Source organism: Scomber japonicus, chromosome 2 (assembly GCF_027409825.1).
Source record: "Scomber japonicus isolate fScoJap1 chromosome 2, fScoJap1.pri, whole genome shotgun sequence".
NCBI lineage: Eukaryota > Metazoa > Chordata > Actinopteri > Scombriformes > Scombridae > Scomber > Scomber japonicus.
The window spans coordinates 19,575,653-19,601,324 of NC_070579.1; the positions used below are offsets into that span (position 1 = coordinate 19,575,653).

General features: G+C 39.2%; 2 protein-coding genes across 2 annotated transcripts in view; one reads left to right on the forward strand and one right to left on the reverse strand.

Moving 5' to 3' along the window:
* ctnna2 (catenin (cadherin-associated protein), alpha 2) overlaps positions 1-25,672 on the reverse strand; it is a 327,549-nt gene that overhangs the window by 104,894 nt on the left and 196,983 nt on the right. The gene's annotated exons all lie outside the window — the stretch shown is intronic.
* Positions 21,379-22,953, forward strand: lrrtm1 (leucine rich repeat transmembrane neuronal 1). The gene has a single exon (XM_053331098.1). It carries the CDS (start codon positions 21,379-21,381, stop codon positions 22,951-22,953), a length of 1,575 nt encoding a protein of 524 aa, XP_053187073.1.

The following is a 25,672-nucleotide window of genomic DNA, read 5'->3' on the forward strand; positions in this document are numbered from 1 at the left end:
CAGAGCTAGACAACACTGTGTTCCCTTGCTGTAATGATCCAGGGTGCAACAACTTCAAAGACTGCTGGAGCTGGTTGAACTGGTGAAATGATTATGTCTCCCACTATCCTTTCATGTGGGCTTTGTCAGTCCAGCCACGCAGCAGTGCAAGCCACTAACAGAGTTGTTGCTGCTATTAGTTGCGAGGAATAAGGAACAGTAAAGCCACAGAATATCTGGACATGATGTAAGTGCACTGCGTGAGGATGGATCAGGGGATAGGACTTACTGTCATGGTGGGTGTTTGGGGATTGATGTTTTTTCAAAGGACATCTATTCTCTTCCTTAAGCTGACTTATAAAATGTATTTCTTACAATGGCCACAGCTGTTAGAGTCCAGCCAGTATTTTCAGGAAATAACATGCAGGCATCACCCTTGAAAATCTAATAATGGTGATAACTTCATTTATACAGCACCTTTAAAAACAGAGTGCTGTTACAGACAAAGCAAAATCAGGATACTCAGAAGGCAATATAGCAAAAGAGAGCCTAAAAGTAAGGCAAAACAAAATGAAGGTGACGTCATACAAATCTGTAAATATAAATAAATACAAATATAAAGAATAAAAACAATACAGTTATATCACATAAAAGCAAGGCTATAAAAAATGGGTTTTGAGAAGTGAACTAAAGGAAGTTGCTAATTTTTCAAGCTCTATCTCCTCAGGCAGGTTGCTCCTAAGCCGAGGGGCTCTGATGGAAAAAGCATGGTCACCTTTAGATTTAAGCCTTTACTTTGGAAGGATAGGAGGGCCCTGCTTCAGGATCTGAGGCTGTGAACTGGCTCATATGGGGCCAACATTCTGTAATAAACCTTGGAGCCAGACCCAGATGTGCTTTAAAAGTGATCAGTAAAATCTTAAAATCAATTCTAAGTCAAACAGCCAACCAATGGAAAGAAGTCAGGATTGACGTGATGCGATGTCATCTGTTAAAACCAGTAAGAAACCTAGCAGATGCATGCAAAACTAATTGGCCGTCATTTTTCCAACTGTCTTAGAAATGGCACACATTCAAGCACTAGAAGATATATGAACTATGATTTATTAAACTGTCGCACAATATCTAAATGAGCACTGATGGTTGACAGGCTGAAAAAAATGATTCAGCTGTGGAAACAAGGACATGCCACACTAGTCTCTTATTTACATACAATACAACCTAATCTATGAGAATTTAGCAACTGTTGGCAACTGGCCTATTAAATGGCAGGCTTGGTTTACAGAATTTTTGTACACTGCATGACAAAGAAAACATAGTGAAATATCTGCTGTGACTACTGAGCATCACCATAAGAAACGCTGTTAATGAAGCCCACGTGCCATTGTCATTTCTGCTCCATAAGGACCTTTCAAGTGATTCCATAGAGACTGTATGAATTGTCACAGAGGCACACATGATTTCAATGTAAAATTTAGTTTGTTCAATTATTAAGTAATAAGTTTCAGTATAACATAAAACCGTAATGTGCTTCAAATGCACACTCGTGTTTATGTGCAATGTCAGCTCTGATGGGTGGAGCCAATTAGATGAACAGTGAAATGAACAACAGGACTGCAATAAATGCTACTTTTGTGAACCCTATTTAGTTAATTTCTTCTGTGATGTTGTTTTTAGCTGTGCTAAATATGTTAAGTAAATGGATAAATAAATATAAGGATTCTCTTTGGAAATCTTAATACACAAAAAACAAAAACAAAAAAACAATCAATTAATAATCCATAAATAACACCAGAAAGATCATTTTAGAAAACTCAGTGGCATGTTTGCAAAAAACCTTGGCCATGTTAATGTTACTGTATGCTCTGCCTGCAGTAACAGTTATGGTAGTCTAGGAGCAGCATATCAGGAATTTGGTGGCATCACATGGAGGGTGAGGTGTGCCCCTGGGTTGGCAAGGCTTATTTTCAATGCTGTGACAGGGTCAGGTCTCTGCTGTGGGTTATCATCTTAATTATGCATGACCAATCTGGTCGACAAGGCTTTGGTGCAGGTGGGCAGCTGCACCAGACAGCAGCTGATAGAAGGATGACATGATGAATAATGTCGATATCTAGTCCCTTTTCCTGGCAAGTTAAATAGAGTGCTGCCAATAGTTAATATGAACTTGGCTTTGTCACTCAGGTTGGAAAGTCCTGCTTGCAGCTCATAGACAGAGTAATCGACATTAGAGTAAATACCGCATAGTTGGGCAGAGTAAACAACATTTTGAGCCTTGGGGCCAACAATGTTAAGATGTTAAGAAAAAATTATATTTACAAGTTATATAAGGTGAGTGAATTTTCTTCCTCATAGACATTTGCAGGAATCATTTTTTTAATATTTAGAATTTTTGAATTCTTGTTTGCTGGCTAGCAGCTTTTTTTTTTACTCCTGGCACACAGTCATAATTCATAATTCCATATTTCTTCCCATTTGCTGGAACAAATGATAGTGTTATTTTTTTCCTGGGAGAACAGTCAACATTTTAAGAAAGCACTTTCCACAGTATTAAAGTTCAGCAGCTTGTCAATAAACTCCTTTTAGACACGCCCCAAATTTATTATGCAATATTCACTTATGCACAAAGACAATAAAATGTGTTCACTTGATATACTATAAACTGCTATGAAAGAATGAACTCTAACTCTTCTCATATCAAGTGGGTCTATAAAAAACTATTTTCCCTTCACAGTACGACCAGGGCAAAAGAGGAGAAACCTTGTTGAACCACAATAATAATCTCACCAGCAATCTCTCCCTATATGTACACATTTTCATTCATGGCAACTGCAGGGGTGACTAAAGCAACACATTTTATATATAATACATACAATACAATGTGAGTGAATCGGAATAAAACATGAATCCTAGTTTATGTAATCCAATGCTTGTGTGCTGTCGGACTTCATAAAACAGCTGAATTCTCTCTAATAAAGTCAAATGATGATGTGAAATTGAACTGTAAGAGGTGGGGTTGAGGGTGTCTGGTGCTCACAATAGCAATTAATAAAGACTTCAACTGCAGAATACATTTTAAAATCAGTCAGTGACTCAGTCTGTGAAAGAACAAAAAGCAGACTTTTTCATCCTAACCAGAACAGTTTAAAGTCATTGCTGCTCTCTCTCACTTACCAAGTACCAAATATTGTGTGGACACAAAGCTCTTTCCGCAAATGTCCTGTCATGTCTAAGTAAAGCTCTAAGCATCATTAACGTAAAAGACACCAGTATCTGAATGACAAGCCATCACTTTGACAGATAAATGAAGCCAGCAATGTTACCTATTCCAAGTTTGAAAAGGACTAAAGGGTGATTGTGATTCAGCTCTAGATTTCTTGTTTCAAATGACTGTGGTGGAGGGAGTAAATCATGCAAAACCTTTTTCAGCGGTTAAACATTGAGCAAATCCTACACATATACACACACACACAAACACAAAGACAGCAGAGAGGAAGTGAGGCTGCAAATTTTTTCTCTTGTCAGAGGATTTAGCTGCCATTGTCTGCCGCCAGAGACGGCACTCTGCTTTTTAATCAAGGGTGCAGTTCTGAAACCAGTGGCTTTGTGACGTGATAACACTGCTTTTTGTTTTTTTTTGTACTTCTACTGTGTAGGGCTCGGGGATGTGTCATCATGTAATGTCACATTGCACAAATCCCCCATATGTATTGAGATGTAGTTATCTGTAAATTGTGCCTGTGGTCAATAAAGAGTATGTCATATGGCTCATACTGTCACAGTGTAGATAACACAATCTTGACTGGGTTTATCTATACTACTGACTTTTACTGTAACTATAGCCAGCAGAGATACAGAAGGTGGTCAGTTTCATGTGATACTTACAGTAAATTGAATATGATGGCCAAATTTAATGATCAAAAGTGACATTTTCTCCTAGGGATGGAAAGCAGTGCTACCCAACCCTTATAGGTGCAGTGCACAGTTTTCTGATGTTTAAGTCTGAATTAAATCTTGTTGATGTAAATTAATAGTGAAGATCCTATTAAACCTTTAGGGTGGTATTTAAATGTGTACTGTTCAGGGGGAAGAAAAGGTCATGTCTGCAGCTGAAGCTGTAGAATCTCACCAGCCTTACGCAACCCTCAATCAAATCTGTTTTTATAATCCTCCAGCTGTTTACCAGCTGAAAGAGAAAGATATATCTTCAAATGCCAACATCTGTACAATAGAGCATAATGAGCAGTATTCAAACACACAGCAAGTGACCAAGAAAAACAATCAAAGTCAGAAGAAATGTAAACACTAGCTGCCAACAACTATGACACATTAGCCCCTGAAATAGCAATTGGAATTGATGTAAACTCCAAAGCTTGATTACAATTTGCCAGTAAAACAATTAGTAAGTTAAATGATATATGTAATATAAAAATGAACAAGAACAAGCCAACAGCAGTCCTTTCACTATCAAATCAATGTCAATTGATCTTTAATCCAACTTTGTTTTCTATGTTTTTATGAATGCAATTTCTGTAAACTCTGAGACCAGTGGTTTTCACTGTGGCTCAATGCATGCTTACCCTCTTGTTCACATAGGTTTCCTACAGGTAGTCTGGTTTTGTATACCAATGTATATGCATGTTAGGCAGAGGTGGGATGTAACCAAGTATTTGTACTTTGTATTTCTTTATCTGACATCATGACGTGATAAAAAGAAGACATGACGTGCAAATAAACAACAGAAAACTGTTGTGTTTTTTTTTTTGGTGTGTGCACCGCTCCGTGTCCCTCGGTAAGATGCCGCCTTGGGTGGCTGCCCACATCGAAATCCGCTACAGGACTGAAAGTCCAACAATGTGTGCAGACAGTGCAGAATTATGACCAACACATGCTGTGCACTGTATACAGTTTAAAGAGGTCGATTATAACAGCAGTCTGTGACAGTGAGTGAGTCAGTGAGGAGAGATTGATGCGAGTAAAAAAACATTAACAGTGGCAATCCTAGGATATGGGGGGCCCAGACAAAAAAGCCCCCCAACCCCCCCCCCCCCCCCCCCGCATCATGATTAACATGTTAACACTGACAGCTCTAATATGTTCTGTCTGAGATGTGTACAGTGTCCAGTGATTTTTTTATGTGCAGGTTAAAAAAAAGAGGAAAACTATCCTTTTTTGTGTACCAAGAATGTTTTTCATTTTGTCAAGTTATCAAAAGAAGTATTGTGTATCTTTGACAGTAAAAAATCGTTTTGCTTTTTACTTTTGTACTTAAGAACATTTTTTGTACCTGTACTTTTTTACTTTTACTTGAGCAACGGAGTTGAATCAGTACTTCTACTTTTACCAGAGTATTTTTCTTCTATCTGTACTTCTACTTATGTACAGAATGTGAGTACTTTTGCCACCTCTGATGTTAGGTAGTCCAGGTAACCATCCACTTGCTTCAGCAATTTTTTCACACATGTACACATTCTGTCAAATTTGTTATTAATAATGTCACCTTTACATTGAGTGTTATTGTTTAATCTATATCGGGAATGGAGTGGGGAATGTGCTCTGTATGTTACCTGATTTGGAAAGACATATCACTTAAGTTACATGCAAGCATATGCACACACACACATTTGGGCACATCACAACACAAATACAAGCACACTCACACACTTGAGTGCTAAATTACAGTGTTTAACCACTGAGCTGTTGAGTGTAATTTTATCAAGTGCTATACAAGTTAACCTAACTACGGCATTCCACTTCAGTAGAGTCTTCTCCCAGTGTGACCCTGGTTGCTTCCTATGTTGGCTGTGATGAGGCAAAGCACAACAATGAAGGGTAAGGCTTGTTTAATTTTACCTTCTTTATAATAACAATTATCGTCTAGAAATGCCAATGACAACAATGAATTTATCCTACTCACCAGTTTTATAAGTGTAACTACAGCTAGATACTGTGTGTGTCTCTTGTGCAATAGAACCACACTGTCTTCTGAAAACCATTAAAAAGACCATAGAAAAAACTGCATTGTCAAAAGCTTAGAGTGACTCCTTGTTGGGTAGGCACCATGCTTGGGGCATATGCTTTTGTGTTTACATTGTTCTGCTAGTTTGACAAGCTGGGTGGAATAACACCATGCTGGTACAAAAGTAAAACCAACACCTTGGGCTTCGGAAGTAAAACGTCTGAGAATGTTTATCAAATCCGTTTGTGTGTATGGAAAGAGGAGGAGGCATTCAATAGTTTCTCACAATGTTTGAATGGGGACCTTATTTATAAATATGGTGTACACACTTTCCATGCAAGAGCTGAGATTCAGAAAAGCCAAGGAGACGGTGACCCTTGGATTCAAACATTTGTGAAACACTGACATTCTAAAGGGGAAAAGCAGTGAATTGAAATACACATATTGTTATAATGGTACTTTCTATCAAATATAAGTATAACATAATTAAGAATATTTAAGTTGGAACAGGTTATCTGTTGCTTTATGCTAAATGTTTGCCAAGCAGCTAAAAGCTTGACTTCTAGCATGTTACCGTTATAATTAACTGCTACAAATTCATGGCAATGATAGGCAATAACTTATAATAGACCTGTATTACTTGTTATGGTAGGTAAAACACAGATAACAACAATAACAACAACAATAATAAAAAAGTAATAATAATAATAAATTATTATTATTATTATTTTCATTATTGTAATGGTATCTTTATATATAGCACTTTTTAAAACATTTCCAAAGTGCTTATGGTGCTGCTAATAACATTACATGGCTCCATGGCTCTAGCTCCGGTAAGCTATGACAGTGTGACAGTGAGTCAGCATGCACAATAGCAGGTCCCTGAAAATGAAGCAGCTAAATAGAATTCTGGCAACATTAATTTTATTATTAACTCCTGTGCTTTCCAGACTGTGACATGTCAAATTGAGTTCTGTGAGAAAGGCCTGTCATAGTGCACAATTACATTGTACATGACAGTTGCTTTTCTGGTGCATTGGGTATCATACATTACTTGACAAGTCATTATTTGACTCTCATTCATAATGAGAAGCATTAGTTCATGATGCCGCTGGTGTTTAGGTTCTTGGACTAGTACATGCCCATGCAGTACTGATCTAATCCTCATTTCTCCACGTGCAACCAAAAGTACATTTGTTTTGGTGCTTGTGTTGCAGTGGAAGACAAGCTGGCTGCTCTGCATTACAAAGGACTGCTAAATAGACAGTTGACTGTGAATTTTACTGCTCATGTGATGAACCTGACCTATCTGCATTTTTCTCGAGCTTTTCATGTTTTTCCATTTGCTGTCTGCGTGTTTTGATTGCTCCCTGAGCTGGAATATGTTCTATCGAACTGGTGGACTTCCAATTAACTAAAGTACCACCTATTTTCTCTGCTGGGATTTATGGATTTTGGATTATTTAATGTAAAGTGCTTCCTATCTGCTCTACTGGGATCCCTTTTCTCTGGAGGACAGCAACTGTCACTTCCTCCAGTCTGCCGGCTCCGGTGTAACGCAAAGCCCGATCCACCTCCCCTGCATTCTCTATCAGTGCAGAAATTACCCAGAGCTTCACTGTCACTGATGGGCTCTGGTGACTTGGGTTTTCTTCAGCTGGAGCTCCCCACATTTGCTGTACTCCACTGTGATACTGTGACTGTGGTGGTTACTGGCAGGAGACTACTCTGTGCGTAATGAGGTCTGCCCCCCTGGCTATTGTTACATTTAAAACGCCTGCAGCTCTAAGCATGGTGTTGGTTTAGCAATCATTCAGTGGGCTGAACTGAAATAGTCTCCCCTGTCAATGCCTGATCATTCTTCTATCGAATGCCTTGCTCTAAAATGTAAATCTTCATATACGACACATGTTAGTGCTTCTTATCTACCACCCCCCAAACCAGAATCATCTGCCATCTCATCTCTGAGACACACAACCTCTTCACCTGACTCTGCTCCATGTCAACCAACATTGTCATTGTTGGTGACATGAATATACACGTTGACAACCCCTCCTGTCATTTGCAGTGGAGTTCCTGAGTCTGATTGAGTGTCTTGGCCTGAAGCAGCATGTTGATGTTTCTACACACACTGGCCATAACTGACTCCACCCCGATCATTAACCTACAGGTCTGGATGTGTCTGACCACAAAATGCTATCAATGGATATGATGTTCCAGTCAACCACTACTAAATCTGGAACTGGAAAAGCACTGACCCCATCTTGACTATGGACCTCAAGCACACCTTTCCAGTTCCTGTATCAGTGGATGAACAATGGCACAATACAATACATCTCTGAGCAGTGTCTTTGATCTTTATGCCCCTTTCAAGGTGCATGAGGTCAATTTTTCATGCTCTGCTTACTTATGTTCACTCATGACCTGCGGAAAATAAAAACAGCTGGATGTGTCCTGTAACGAAACTTCAGATGCTCTCTGCTTGCTGTCCATAAACTGGCCATCCATGAACAAAAAAAAAGTCCCTTAAAGATGTTCAGTGACAGTTCAACTCCAACCAATTAATAACAATCTTAATAACCTGAATCATCTTTTTTCATCTCTTGAATCCACAATCATCTTCCCCTAGCAAGGCTACAGATGAGCTTAAATCACTGTCACCTTTGGTGTACTGCAAGGATCAGTTCTCAGTCCCATCCTGTTTATCCTCCACACTCTCCCCCGTGGATATCCTCCTGAATGTCTTTTCATTGTTATGTCGGCGATACCCAGCTGTGCATGACATCAAAACTGCACCAAGCCTGATCCTGATGAGTATGAAAGCATGGTCATTTAAAAGCAAATCTGTTGTTAAGCAAATCTCATTGACTGGCTCCCAATCATACTACTCACATACAAATTTATCAATGGACAGGCACCTCCCTACCTACAGGAACTGATCATACCACAAACCTCAACCCACAACCTCAGATTTACCAGCATCTTACTCTTCTGGGTCCGCACCACCACCCACTCCCTGTTGCATCATGCTTGTGAAACAGCCTTCCTATCCATCTGAGGGCAGCACAGACCTTAGACTCTTTTAAATGAGGCCTACAATCTTTTCTTTTCATGAAGACTCATCTTAACTCTTATTACAATTTTCCTTATGGTGTGTGCTCTATTATCATTTTTGATATTATCAGTACTGTAGCTTTGAGTTTCACTATGAATGAAAAGTATGGCACAAGTTGAATGAATTATAATGCATTGTTTTTGTGTTGTACTTAAATATGAGGTGACAATGTAATATTGAGGTAGATTATGGTTCTAAGTACAGTATTATGAGCGAAACATTGGTGAATGGTGGTTCCTTGCTGATGACCCTGCACCTGACCCATGGGTACCGGAGGAGGTGCAACAGGCAGCAATGCCCAGCAGGTCAACTCCATCTACCTGTACATTTATTGAAGTTCTGGTACCCCAGTGACTACTGCGAATAGGGCAGTTGGAGTCCAGGGAAGACTGGAGGACAGCCAGGATAGACTGGATGACAGCTGGGAAAGACCACATCAGGGGTGGGCGGCTAGTTACCCAACCCACTAGTCACTATGAAGAGTGACACCCAAACCTAACTACAAAGAATACTAAGAGAAAACAACCCGCAAGTCCTCCGAGAGGCGGGATGAAAGATGGGCCTAATAGGACGGACAACTTGCACAGAACAGAGCCAAAAACAGAGACCAAGAAACCAGCTAGAAGGAGCAAACTGAAATGACCAAAGTTGAACAAAGCAGAAGCGTGGCACACATTGGATGCAGACCTGATCAAGGTACTGGAGGAATCATTACATGGAGGGGTTGAGTCCAAGCGTAACCTGTTTGGGGATATCCTTTACCAGAACTACAAGGACAGGTTTGGTGAAGTTACCTCCAAACACAGGACCGCCATAAGAGAGAAGGGAAGGAGGGAAAAGGAGATTGACCAGCTAGTGCAAAGGTGCCGACATCGCCACAAGAACTGGAGGAAGGCAACACAAGCAGAGAAAGAGGGCCTGAAAGCCTTGTGGGAGGAGGTCAGGCAAAGACTATCCAGGCTTCGCAGAGCAGCTGACCCATGGGCACCGGAGGAGGTGCGATAGGTAGCAATGCCCCGCAGGTCAACTCCATCTACCTGTACATTTATTGATTATTGATATTATAATCAATACATATTTGATTTATTGTAATGTGATAATTTAAGCATTTTTGTTTGCAACTTTGTTGCATGTCTTTTTGAGTAAATCAGACTGCAGCGATTTTTCTTTTGAGGTCAAACTGATGTACGGAATGATGAATGTGACGTTAGATTCACTCCAAAATTAAAAAAACATATAATATTTAGGATACCTGGGTCATCCCCAGCATTGTCTGTCATGAATCTGAGTGTCACCTTGCTTGGCAACTAATTAACTATCAAGGTGAGACATTAGTAAAGGATAAAAAAAGATCTGGTGTGCACCGCCACCTGTGGCACTTACACTGTGAATCAGCAGCAGGCAGGTTTTTGGCATTAGCCTTTACACCAGAACATTTCTTTCAAACACTTAGGATACTGATTTACATGTTTGATCTTTTTGTGTCATGATGAGAAAATTGAAAAACTCAACAAACAGATTTTAGAAAAAACCCAAAACACTCAGTATACTTTATAAGAAACATTAACTGCTGCAGTGACATGTTGTCACAGTGAATTTGTCATGCACAGAATGAGCAGAAGATTTGAATGAAAATCAGAAGTCAATCAGAATCAGAAGGACACTTACGTTTCCCAATGATGGCTGAATGAGAGAGTGATGCTGCAAATTACATACTGAGTCAAATGTTCAAAAGGAAACGTGCTTGAAGGAAAGCATACACAGAGCTTCTAGTACATTGCAATGATTACATGTGCATTGCCTTTATCTTTGTGTAGCACAATTCAACTAACTGCAGACCAAGGTTCAATATTTAGAACCAAAAACATTAAATGTAAAAAAAACAAGGTCCGTTTTTGAATTAAAGATTTGTCTGTCCCTTGCACTACTGGTCTAATATAATTTTATAAAGAGTTCTAGGCTAGGGTACTCACCTTACCTTGCTGTGGGGACACTAGGGATACAGGCACAAGTAATTTTCAGTCAAAATTTACAAGTGTTTCAGCCTTTTGCATCAGTTTGCTGTATTCTGCATCGATTCATTCCAACATAAGAGAGGCTAGTGGACACATGAAGGATGTAGAGGCTTGTTTGGCACTGGATGAGGCAATAGGCCAGAGTAGTCAGGGCTATCAAAAGTGGGGGCATGCTGCTCCAGAGAACTGGGTTTTGAAAATGGGCTTGGTGGCTCTCTGTGGGATTTCTGCATCATCTAACAGCAGAACAAAGTTCTTTTGGCAGACAGAGCCCAGTCACAGTCAATGTTTGATGTAATCTCTGAAGCCAGAAACACAAAGAACACAAATGCATAAAGAAAGGCACTAAGTAAATATGTTAAAACACTAAATTGAATTAAACACTGTATATGAAAATACCACACACATCATCCCTTCAAATGTGGGTGAAAAACTGGCTGTGGCAGGTAGCTGTAAATGTCTACCAGCCGTGGTGGCGGGTGAAGAATTCTGATCTTGTTTCTGCATAAAAGCATGTCCAACACTGCAAGTGTGACTGCTCTGTGTTGTGACATGGCAAAATCACTGCCTGTCTCTCTCTCTCTCAACAGGAAACACCTCACATTGGACATAGCTAGAAGCAATTGAGACCCATATTTGTTTTGTTTATTTGTTGTTGTTTGTTGCTCTCTTTCTAATTCTTTTTTAAATTAATATTAATAGGTGTTGTACCATAGTAAATAACATTTATAAAAGTGCATTTATAAAAATAAAAAAAATCAGAGCATGGAGCACTTGGTTAGTTGATGATGTGACTCTGTTTATCAGATTGAACCTCCAGTACAAACTGGGGTGGTTTGCAGTGAAATATTGAGAGATCCAGTGACACAAGAAGCCTACCTGCTGCTGTAGACTGTCTCCATGATGTCAACTGTTGGATGGCACAACATTTCTTTCAACTTAACAACTCCAAAACAGAAATAATACTGTTGAATCCCCCAAATACAAAAAATCCCATCAGTCTTGGTCCCCTGTCCACGAACTTTAAGCCCACTGCCAGAAATCTTGGAGTCCTGTTTGACTCAGAATTAAGTTTCATTCCTCATATCACAAAAATTGTCCAGTCCTGTTATCTACAATTAAGAACAATCTCCAAACTCAAGCCGATGCTCACCCACTCTGACCTGGAAAAAAATATTCATGCTTTCATTTTTTCCCGTTTAGATTACTGCAACTCTCTCCTTTCAGAGTTACCTCAAAAATGTGTCTCTCACCTCCAACTAGTTCAGAACGCGGCAGATAGTCTTCTTACTGGTTTTAACAGATGACCTCACATCACCTTAATTCTCGCTTCCCTTAATTGGCTCCCTGTTCATTTTAGAATTGATTTTAAGATTTTACTGATCACTTTTAAAACAGGCCTGGGTCTAGCTCCAAGCTACACAACCGATCTGTTGAGCCGGCCCGCAGCCTTAGATCCTCGGGTTGGGCCTTCTGGTGGTTCCAAAGTCAAGGCTGAAATCTAGGGGGGACTGTGCTTTTGCCATCAGGGCCCCTCAGCTTTGGAACAACTTGCCTGAGGAAATAAGGCTCGCACATTCAGTAACTTCTTTTAAATCACTTCTCAAAACTCATTTCTACAGACTAGCTTTTATGTAATGTCATCTGCTCGTTTGTTCGATTTGCAATACAAAAACTTAAATGAACCTTGAACTAAGAAGATAAGAATTACAGCAAGAGGCTACAGTGGACACATGGATTAATACTAGATACTACAGAGTGTGAAGATGTTTTCAAGGATTTTGCAGTTATTCAGAAATCTGAGTGTGCATGTGAATGGGTGAATGAGTGATGAAATTGTAAAAGTGCAAAATACAGCTACCTATGCCAAGGGGTACTCACCATTGCTTCACTGGAATTTAATCATATTGAGAAGGCTATGGTCTCGTATTGAAGTTATTGAAGTCTTTTATCCAACTTCTACTGAAAGCCTTGCAGTTGCAACCAAAACTGAAAATATATCGACAGGGAACAAATTCAAGCAAAAACCAACATAAAGTGTCTGAGCAAGGTGTTGGCCCACCATGTGCTGCCAGAACAGTGTGCCTTGGCATTGATTATATGTCTCTGTAACTCTACAGGTGGGATGAACACTATTCTTCCAAAAGATATCCCCTTATCTGGTGTTTTGATGATGGTGGTGGAGAGCGTTGTTTAACATGTTGGTGCAAAATATCCTATAGTTGTTCAGTGATGCCTTTTCCATAGATCTAAATGAAATATCAATTTAGTCAGTGTTCCTTTTGAAACACTAGCGAGTTGAGCAGTCTTTATGAAGCTCCTACCACCCTTGCCTCAACAATCTTAGTCGCTTCTTTTCCTCTTGCCATATTAAGACAAAATCAGAATCAGCTGGGCCTGCTCAGCATTTTTATACATGCCACAGAGCATGATTGGATGTTAATTGCTTAATTGTACCATCCAGTGCAGCTGTGTGTAACCATCTGCATTCCTTATACTGTATTTCCACTATTTGTTCTGTTTTTTTCCTTTAATCTATCACCTGTTTGTAGGATCTTAGAAGGTGAAGAGAGAAACACAGATCTCAAGCAGAGCATGAAATAAATAGGGGTTGCAAAGTACACAACATCAACATCTGGTTAAAATTGTATACACATTTCTGCTCAATTTACAACATTTACAAGAAGAAACATTGAAGTGTCAAGTTTTCAAATGACACCACAGGTATTGGGATACACATTTTATTCCCGACCATCAATGGTAAAACACATTTCTTTAAACATGTTGACCTTCTCAGGTAGATTGGTTTAATTTCAAATGTGTTTCTTTTTCATGCATTTTCACATGTTTACACAATTTAACCTTAGTTTAAAAAAAGTAACATGATGAAAACACTCTGTCATCAATTTAATATCCCTTATAAAGATATTGAGCTCAAACCCACACAGCTCTTTATGTTTTATCCTGGACAAACATGCCAGCTGAATCCTTTCTCCATACACAAGTTGAACTTTCACCCACCTCCAAAGCCTCAAACATGGGCAAATCATTGTGCTGTATTGATTTTTCTGTTTAAGAAGTTGACAGTGCTTTTGGAAGCAAACTTTGCATCACATAAAAACATGCTTCAAGGAGTTGTAACCCATAGCGACAGCCATGTACCTCCTGTCACATGCTCCAGTGACCATTATGATGGTATCGTTTTTCCTGTTTTGTTAACCCCAGTTGCAGTTAGTATAAGCTCCTTTAAAATCCTAGGAAGATAGAAAGAAGTGGGTTGTTTTTGTAGATGTCATAGGAAACCACATATGTATACTGACACAAACCTTCACTGTGTCAAAGTCTTCACAGTTTTGATTCTAAAAATACATAGTATATGTGAGATAAGACTATGATGGTAATGATTATAAATGCCTGTGGCTATCTCAATTTATCTTTGAGTACATTTCTACTGTTCTTCAGTTCATACTCAGTTGCTGATTATATAATGATGTTATGTAATCTTAAATGCAAAATAAGATAAAAGATAAACACTAAAAATGAAAGTGAACGTTAACTCCCTGTCCACTTGTGACCCTTTCAAACTGGTAGAAACCTCCATCTGCTGGAGGTCGCACTCAATTGCGGATGCAGAATCATCTCTTGCTGTTTCGCCACCACACCACTGACAGCCACTCTATGGTATAATTGTCTCCCCCGACCCCCACTACAATCCTTTCCCAGCTGCCCATCAACATTATCTCTGCAGCAGGCCAATTACTCATCATCTGCCTTGTTTTGTTGGGCTCCCACAGTCAGACGTCTTCTGATTCAATAAATGATTTAAATAATGGGCCTGTAATCACAGATGCTGATAATTTTGAGTCTTATTTAATCTCTCAAATCAATTCAGTCTATATACAATACACCACAACCTCTAACCATTTCACTATGGAATGAAACTATCTAATAAAATCACAACTGGCTTTATAAAAGAGAAAAAAAAGATTATCCTATCCCCATAGCTTGGAATGGTTTCCATTGTGCATGTTTACACAACACATTTTCAAAGTCAAAGTCAAATGTATTTATAAGGCACATTTAAAAAAGACCCACACTGAGCAAAGAACTGTACAGAGCAGAACAGGTAACTATACAAATACAAGAAACACCAACATTGTTGGTTAGACCAACAGCATCAACACTGTCACAAACTTTTCACACATGACTGCTTGTCCATATATGGTACTGGACCCTGCTTTCTTGGTATCCAGATATGTAGTAATTATATGTAATGCAATATGCAGAGAGTGCTGGGCAAAACAATGCTAAAACAGGCTTGACAGTGGTCAAATAGGAAGCCTGTAGGAAGCCACTAGCCACCAAGTGAACATTATTACTTGACTATAATGTACTAATTTCTGCATTGATTACACATAAAAGGCAACATATTTGTTTTTCTCAATCAACAGTGTGGCACCACTGGTTAGATAGAAAATACAATACACACAGTTACATTTTTACAAGTCTTTATGTCCACAAATAGTCAGAATGTGTGATATGAAATATTTTTCAATTAAAAAAATCTGAAAAGTATGATCATCCACGAAACTACGTGACTCACTGCATTTTTTTAAGCATGTGTCAGAGATAAAGCTACAACTCGTGGTGGAAATGAAAGAGATCCAAGATAATTTAGTCGACATCTTTGTTTATAGGTCGGAATGGAAGCTGATGAGTCACATTTACACATGAATCCTTAATTGAAGGCATTGATGATTTGTATTAAAAGGGGAAAAAAAAGGTTATTCAAAGGTTATTCATTCAAAAAAATCAATGTCCTTATCCACCATCAATCTGCGATATGGTTTTATATGTTTGTATGACTGTGTTCATGTGAGTGCATACGCATGTGTGTTTCATGCACGGCCACACACTTTCACCTACACTTGTGCTGACCTTAAATCCAAAGCAGAGAGCCAAAGCTCTTAAAGTCTTAAAACTGATGGTCTGGATACTCTCATCTCCTGTTCGCTGTGTCAAGTCATTATAGTGCACCAAGTCATTAGCTGATGGTGTAGTCATCCATTACAGCTAAGAGGGAATATAGCAAAGGCGAAGCAGAGATGATTTCAACATCAAGATGTCCAGATCATGTGAAGGACAATTTTTCTTCCTTTTCTTTTGGTGCTCAATGCATCATTGTAGATCAGAGTTTCAATCAAAGTCTAAAAGTCAGGGCTCCACAAACTTTACTTTGATAGAACTGAGAAGACAGAATGATGACGTCCATGATGGCCTCCATGCACAATTTTCTAAACGCTCTAGTGCTTATTTTTGTTACTATTATTTTACTCGGATGTTTGATGCTGCAGAATGATAAAATTGGACACTAGAAGTCATTTTTTCCTTATTCACACCAAGGTTATTATAGTTTTGAAATGTTATTTAGTTTTTATTCTTATTTAGTTGTTCAGTTTGCTTTTTTTATTTCAGTTCAGTTTTAGTTAGTTCAACAAGTGATTTACTAGTTTTAGTTTAGTTTTTATTTTGAGGAATAGACTAGTTTCAGTTTAGTTTTTATTTAGTTTTAGTCTTAGTCTTAGTTTTTCAGGCATTAAGAGAAAGCCTTGACTTGTAGAACCTGAAAAGGATGAAAGAATGTGTGACACCAAATATGGTTTATCAAGTCCTTTTTAATTTCATTCTTTAACAATCAACTTTCAAATTTGTGGGATTTTTCTTTTTTAGTTGCATCCCACAAATGTTCCCATCAGTCCTCATCACATTTACTCTTATCTATCAGTAGGTCGAACTCCAAGTAGTCCCATATTGAGCTGTGGCGTTTTCGTCCTGCAACTTTAGCCATTTCTAGCAAATCACAAAATGCCTGCTAAGCACCTTCTTCTTGCAGTATGCGGCAGATGATATCCGCTATGCTGCCCCCCTCCGGAGGGGTCATGGTTAGCAGTATAGTGGCTGCTGCAAGACAGGCAGTAATCAAGGGAGAAAATGAAACGACAACGAAAACGAAGCTGAATTTATCTGCCATTCAGTTTAGTTTTAGTTAGTTCTACATGTTCATTGTAGTTTTAATTTTTTTTTTTTTAATTATAGTTTTTATTTTAATTTCAGTTAACTAAATTATTTTTTCATTGCTAGTTTTAGTTTTAGTCTTAGTTTTCGTTAACTATTATAACCCTGATTCACACACCCCAAGGTCCACAGAGATTGCTTTGGTCTACTACAGCATAGGTATCTGCTCTGTAAATCACCTGTCATGTATTCATCCCTTTGAGAAAAAAAATAATCAATCAGACACTATATAATCAGAATCAGAATATATGATTTGTATGGTTTGATATGTATTAAATGATGTCTGTATGGGATCTTTAATGAAAATGCAATCAAATTCAAAGAACAGTGTATCCACCGAGGAAAAGTGGGGCTAAAAACTAAAGATACAAATCTCAGGTTAATTTATCTTAATGCCAAACCATTTTTAATTTATTTGTCCCACAGTCACTTAAATACAATATTTGTCTGTCACCCTTAAAAGATAACTGTTAAGAAATGTTATTTAGTGAATTTTGCCACCAAGCAAGTATTGTGAAACCCCTGCTGGCAGATGCAGTATCTAAAGTTAAGTTGTGGAATGCCAGACAGGGTCAGAACAAAGTAGTGGGCTGGGCAGTAATTGTGGATCATTGGTATAATTACTGTAATCAAAGAGAGAGCCAAACTCCCACCTTGTTTTCAGGGTAGTCTCTTCTCCACTAGATGCAGCCAATCTTCTGTCTTTCTAAAATGTCAAAAAAAATGACCAAAGATTTGATGATGGGAATGTACAGATGATTTACAGAATCAACTGCATGTTGGCCAACGACACAGTACCACTCTAATTTGTAGAAGCATAAAATCCCTTCCTGTTCAATTTTATGTGGAAGAAGGATAATAATCCAGCAGGACTATGGCCCTCCCATGAATCACCAGACCTCAAGGTAACTAACCAGTTTTAGGAAGATTTAGAACCTGAAAGGCAATATACATACTGCATTATTATAACCCACTCTCCAGAGCTCCCCAAATGTTTCACATTGTGTATATTCTTCTAGACCTGATACAATACGGTATATATTATTGAATGAGAAAAACTATTGTGCCAAATGGTTGAACTAAATCATTTGGTGACATAGGCATATATACTACTCCACAGTCTAATCTAAAAAAGTACAGACGAGAACAAACCGTTCCCAATTCTTTGTTTTTCAGGAAAATCTCTAATACACAACAGTTTAACACGTTGGCTATGCGACAGTCACAGAGGTCTGTTCTGTTTGCATTAATCCAACACTGCAGTACAGCAGTGATGGGTTACACCACTAGGTGGGGACTCTTTTCGTTTGGCGAGATGCAATTGCACTTCCTTGCAGCACTATAAAGACAGCTATGCTGATTTAGTACACGAGTGTAGTTCACTCTTCAACTCGTGAAAAAAAGACTAGACTAGAAAAGGTATGGTTAACAAGTAGAATAACACAGATCTTGTGCAAAATCCTCTCACAGACAGCTATTTTAAAATCCATATTAATACCATATTACCAGCTCCAACTCATTACAGTCGATGATTGCCAAAGTAGAACACATGAACAGATGCACTGACATGGTAAACATCTGTGGAAACACAGCACAAACCACAGAGGTTTAGCCTTTACTCAGATTAGCCCTAATTTTGCGAGATTCTCATTCTGACATAACAGAAAATATTTATTTTATCTAGTTAATAGACAGGGCTCTCTGCTAGTAGTAATCCAGATTACATGTGTTAGTGTCAGCATGTGCTTATCAAGAAGGACAAAAAAGCAGTAACTCAAAAGACCATAGATCTACCAGCTTCACTATATTTGGTTCCATACATGTTATTGGCGATTGTAAGAAATACAGGGGGCATAATTAAGAAGTAGATGTTTTTCATTTAATTCTAACTAATTTTATTTTCATTCATTTTTAATAAACAAGAAGACTGGATATCAAAGGCTCCTGTCAATAAAAATGTGAACTAAGGAAAAAAAGGTCAGATGGTAAGAAACTTGGCTGATATGAGGAATGTAAGGCATTGTCACAGCTCATTGTCTTTGGGATTTAATGGGGGGATGATGACAAGGCCAGAACTGATTCCACCGCTGTGCAAAGCAAGGTGAGAGCGGCCCTTCAGAGAAGAATATTCATGTTATAGCTTTATGCTAATATTATGTGTCAAGTAATTACATCTGTATTCAGAATGGATAGCCCCATAATTGACAATGACATAGAAAGCCTGGCTACAGGACAGTTTGATCAAATGAACAATGTCATACTCTAGTCTTGACTCATTATACTCTAGCCTTTATTGTTTGCAAGGCCAAAACAATGAATGTCAATAGGCTAAGTTTGATTCATTACACAATATCAGATTTGAAATCATGACACATATGGTGATGATGGTTACATTTTCATGGTATCATTAGTGCTGAAATCAAATTATTGCATGTGTTATGGGGCTCTGTGTTATGTGGCTACAAAGAATATGTTACATTGCATTTTTAATTACATGATTTTTTTTATTATTTATTTATATATATAGACTCTCATCTGATCCATGTTAATAGGCATGGAAATGGTTCTCTGCTGCAAGGGTGCAACTAATATAGGACACTCTTTCGTTCATTGGATAAATGTTATTTCGCAACTCTGAAATCAGAAAACTGCTTTCTCACAGCAACGTCAAAAGAGGCAGACATTATTTGGCCCAATTCATTACAGTCAGTGACGGAGAGAGGGAAAGTGAGGGAGAGAGAGAGAGAGAGAGAGAGAGAGAGAGAGAGAGAGAGAGAGAGAGAGAGAGAGAGAGAGAGAGAGAGAGAGAGAGAGACAGAGAGAGACAGAGAGAGAGACACAGAAGAGAGAGAGAGAGAGAGAGAGAGAGAGAGAGAGAGAGAGAGAGAGAGAGAGCAAGAGAGAAGAGAGGGGGGGTTTCATTAAAGCTCCTGGTTTAAGCCCAGCCCATTCTGAATATGTAAATGTCTCCAGCACAGAGAAAAACACAGCAACAGAAAAGCGAGGAGGGAAGAGGGGAGAGAGAGAAAGAGGAGGGGAGCAGCATGAGCAAGTGAGTGAGCGATCAAGGGAAAGAGAGCGAGCACTCTGAATTGTGAGTGGCTTACGACACTCAGTGAACAGAAGGTGCTTCTGCATGCGCTGTCAGTGTACTGGTCTGCTGCAAGGGATTGCGCGCTCCTTTGCTTCCCACATTTACCGCCCCTGCCTGCCTACCAGCACCAGCCTTCAGCAGCCTCTTCCAGCTGGCTGAGAAAACACCCGGAGAGCAAGGGAGTGAACGAAACCTGCAAGCCACAGGGGATGCAAGAGGCTTCTTAACCGAGATGAGCCACTGAGATGACAAGGAATACTGTTACACAAGAAAACAGTGAACAGGGTTCACCTCTTTAAATCCTTTTTTTCCCCCTTGCATCCGTCACTGAAAGCATGATTACCCACTTCAATGGATTTAAACCTTAGAAGTCAGTGATTGCTTCCAGAGATGGACGATAATATGTGCTGACAGATCTGCTGAAACTTAAGCAGCAAGGGGAGGAGAAAAGAGCAAGACAGATATTTATTATGATTTTTCCTTGGTCCTTTTTTTTCTTTCTCTGGTTGTGTCTTCTCCCCTCTGATCATTGCAGCAGAGGACTGCGGAGGAGCTAAAGAGACAGAGCTCATGCATGCAGACAGGGGAACTTGCACTTCCTACCATCTCGCTGAAAGCTACTTGGATTCCTTCTCTTTCTGGCTCTTTCACTTGAGGAGAACTAAGACATTGTAAGCCTGCCAAGGATCTGGTGTCCACTGAAAAGGGAGAAGGGAGGGGGGGAGAATTTGTACCACAGTAGGGTCTTTTTTAGATTCGCACATAATTAGTGTTGGGGCACAAAGCGAGACGCTGAATGGAGATTGTCAGCTTTTGGATAGGGGTGAGTAGGAATCTTTTCAAATAAGATCGATCAATGAGGACAGCTTTTTTTTCATCCGTTTACTCTCCACCCACTGCTTGATTTATAACATAAGCTAAGAGACTTGCCCTTTATCATTTGCTTTTTCAACAAGGATTCCCTTGGTTGAATAAATAAAATAAATATAAAATATCACTGCTTACAGCTAAAACACAAAAACGGAAGAAAACAGATAACCAAATTAATTAAATATGATGTGATATATATGATGTGATAGGAGCAAAAACAATATCCAGAGTGGTTCAATGGACATTTTCTCAGCAACATCCCTGGATATTTATGCTAATGGATTTCCTTCTAATTGGACTGTACTTAAAGTGGCCACTGAAGAAGCCCCCGGGGTTGATACTGTGTTCATTGGGCATTTTTCTCAGAACAGTTCCCTTGGTAGAGGGGGTTTGTCCAAGGCTGTGCCGCTGCGACAGCAAGCTGCTGTACTGCGAGGGGCTCAACCTCACAGACATTCCCCGCAATCTGAGCAGTGCCATGGGCCTGTCCATGAGAGAGAACAACTTGACCGAGCTGCGTGAAGGCCAACTGGCTGGTCTGTCACAGCTCACCTGGCTCTACCTAGATCACAACAACATTGACATTGTAGAGGAGGGTGCATTTGACAGGCTAAGACGGGTCAAGGAGTTAGACCTGAGCAGCAACCGAATTGAGAGTCTGCCAAATGGTACCTTTAGGCCCCTCCCAAACCTGCGTATTCTGGATCTCTCATACAACAGGCTGCAGGCACTTGAGCCCGACCTATTCCACGGCCTTAGAAAGCTCACCAATTTGCATTTGCGCTACAATTCTCTCAAATTTGTGCCAGTGCGGATTTTTCAAGATTGCCGGAGCATGCAGTTTCTGGACTTGGGATACAACCAACTACAAAGCCTGGCACGAAACTCCTTTGCTGGCCTCTTCAAGTTGACTGAGTTGCATCTTGAGCACAATGAGCTGGTTAAAGTCAACCTAGCCCACTTCCCCCGTCTCATCTCTTTACGCACTCTGTACATGCACAACAATCGTGCCACTATTGTTGTCAATACCCTGGACTGGACATGGCATTTTTTAGAGAAGATTGACCTGTCAGCCAATGAAATCGAGTACATTGAGCCACATGTTTTTGAGAGTGCACCCAACCTCAAGGTGCTGATGCTAGACTCCAATCGGCTGACTTCTATGGACCAACGTATTCTGGATTCATGGTCATCGCTGGACAGCATTACCCTGGCAGGGAATGACTGGGAGTGCAACCGCAACGTGTGTGCCTTGGCTTCTTGGCTGAGTGCCTTCCGAGGCCAGCGTGATAATTCCCTGCTGTGTTCAAGCCCAGACACAGCACAGGGTGAGGATGTGTTGGATGCAGTCTATGCTTTTCAGCTATGTGAGGATCATCCACTGGAGGTAACTACAGCAGGCCTGTATGCCTCTACAAGGGATCTGGCCCAAGGTGGCTCTGTGTTAGGCCCATTTACTCCCAACCCTTATGAAGGTGAGGGTAGTGAGGTGGTCACCAGTTCTTTCACTGTCACAGTGGGCCATGAAGACCTGGAGAGCACCATGCAGATCCACAAGGTGGTGACTGGCACCATGGCACTTATCTTTTCCTTTCTAATTGTTGTGCTCATGCTGTATGTGGCATGGAAGTGCTTTCCTGCCGGAATAAGACAACTGAGGCAGTGCTTTAGCAGTCAGCGCCGTAAGCAGAAGCAAAAGCAAAGCATGCAGCAGATGGCTGCAATTTCTACACCAGAGTACTATGTTGACTATAAACCTAACCACATTGAGGGAGCTCTGGTAATCATCAATGAATATGGTTCTTGCACTTGCCAACAGCAACCTTCTCGGGAATGTGAGGTGTGACCCTGCTTTGTGAGTACGTCTTTACCTGTGATTATCTGGATATACAGCAAATCCTTTTTCTGGATACACTGGGGAGGGAAATATTGCAGGACAGAAGGAATAAAAGGATCTTTTGGACACTTTTTACACAGCGTCTCACTGTGATGTGGAAAGAGTGTGCTTCATGCGGCTGACTATTTCGTGGTGGATTTACTGCTACTGCTATCTACTGCTATTTTGAGGCCACAGGGCATACTGGGCACCTGACACTCGGACCTGTTGATGTACTACAGAAACACAGAGAGGAATACATTGCAGGCACTGAGGCTTTTCTCTCATGGATGGATATTTGAGCTTTAATGTGTCTTTCTACTTCAGGACGTTTAATTATTGTTTGAAAATAAACTGGGGACACACAATAGAAGAAAAAGAGAAAAAAAGACAAACAAACCATTTGTATTATGGTAAACACAATATTTGCCAAGCATTTAACATATAAAAAACATGTTTAAGTTGGATAAAAAATGTAAAGATAAAAGTCTGTGTAAAATATGTTAAAAGAAGTGCAAGCGTGGACAAAAAATGATACAAGATAATCTATTTCTTTTGTAAACTACAAAAAATGTTTAAATAAATGAATTGCTATTCACAGTAAACTCATTTGTACGTGAGAAGCCTGTCAGAGAGGATGAATGACAATAGACGCAGTCTTTGCGCTTGTGGACTGGAGAGCAATGTCTCTGCAGTATATTGAACCAAAAAAATAAAAAATAAAATGAAATACAAAAAAATTAAAGGGGCAGAGGGATATCTGCATCTCATCTCCAATGTAAAATCCATGGTCTGAATTTTAGATCTCTGTTTTAACTCACATATTTGTTGTTTTATCATTCACTGTGTTGGCTCGCTATCAGTGTAGTTTTCTTTCCCCCCTCCCCATTGAGTATTTGTGAATAGATTCAAATGATCTATTACATTTTGATCAGTTAGCATATTTTCATATATTATATCACTATTTGTGTATCATCCAAGTAAAGAAAGCAGAGTGTCAAAGATCTAAAGCTATGCATTTCATTGCTTCTAACTCTTTGGCTTTCACAGTGGAGCGATGCCTCCTTTCACTGAATCAAGCACACTAAAGAAAACAATCATCTTAACCATGCTTACGTATATCAAAATACAGTACCAGAATCACTGAATAAATTATCCACGAGCTTCAAGGATTTGCACATACAATATTCTTCATTGTGTTTCCATGTGATGTAAAATGTTTGTTAAATACAAGGCCATTTTGAGGTGTATATATATCCTTCTTCCTCTGGTGTTCATTGTGTAAATTAGTTCACTGACAGATGTTGTGTTTCCTGTGTCCTTTGACATGAACAGTATGTTGTGAGAGAGAGGGGGGTGGGGCAGTGAGAGGAGGGAGATGGAGGATGGAGGCACAACGACTGCAGAAAGAGGGAACAGACTGCTCTCTAGTGTGCATATTCTCATACTGTGGCTGCGTTTTACCTATTGTGCACCATTATCTGCAAACTTCCACCACAGGGGCAACATTAATACAATGAATTTAAAGTGGCTTTTTCTGAAAGAAATCAATGCATCAATTTGCATCATTTTTGTGTTATTTTTCGATAAATTAAGATAATGTTTACAACTTGTAAGTCAGCAGGAATAAAAATGTTTTAAGAACTCACTGACAATCATTACACAATTAGTTTCAATAAGAGTAAAATATCATCTTCAAATTTATCCTCAACATTATAAGTGCAGCCTGTGTTTTGCTGTTTTTTGAACAATATGCAACAAATGGTCCAAAAAAACAGGTAAGAGTTGTTTGAGTGTTGTTATAGGTCTAGAAATGGGTTGTTGGGTTTTGAATTGGTGGAACCTGATGGGGCAAAACTTGGCCTAGAAGTAAGCCATGCCTAAGAAGGCAAGTTCAGAGGATTTAAGGGGCAATAATATGACTGAAAAATCAGTTTTACCTGGGTTGAGGATTAATTTTATTTACACTGGGTTAATTATCGGTATCACTGAAATGTAATACTATGTGTTAAAGTGAAAATGGTAGTGATTGGCTAATATTTAGACAGTATTTTTTTGGGAAATGTTACAGGAAGTGGACACAGTTGTAAGCTGTGTCACAAAACAAATGTTTTATGTCTTAATTCTTAAAATAATAATACCAAGAATATAAGAATACCAAATCCGGTGGGGACAGACAACGTGAGCCATGTGATAGACATATTGAATTATCCTATTTTCTGTCCACAGCTGATAGTGTTGTTTTCAGGTAAAATCTTATCACATACTAATATGAAGGATAAGCTGGGAATTTAGAGTACTTTCTAATTCTACTCTACAATAAATGTAAGTGGTAGTAAACATGGATTTCATGCTGTAATATAAATTAATGGTATAAATATAATTTTATAAAATATCATAAAATGTTTCCTTCAAAAACCAGCATAAAAAAAACTTTCAGCATTTGTTGAGTTTCCACTCGCAATTGTGTTCAGGGAGTTTGTCTTTACATATATCCTAAACAAATGGTGCTAATCAATGGAGCTTAGTCTAAACCTGACCTCACTGGTCTGTGTCAGTAAAGGGGCTGTGTACCAATCAGCAACATCAAACCAGTGACTGAAGTGGTCCATGTACAGTAAGATGACAAATAAAGGTACAATGTGAGCACTATGCATAAGATGAAATATAATACCCAAAATGTAGTTTA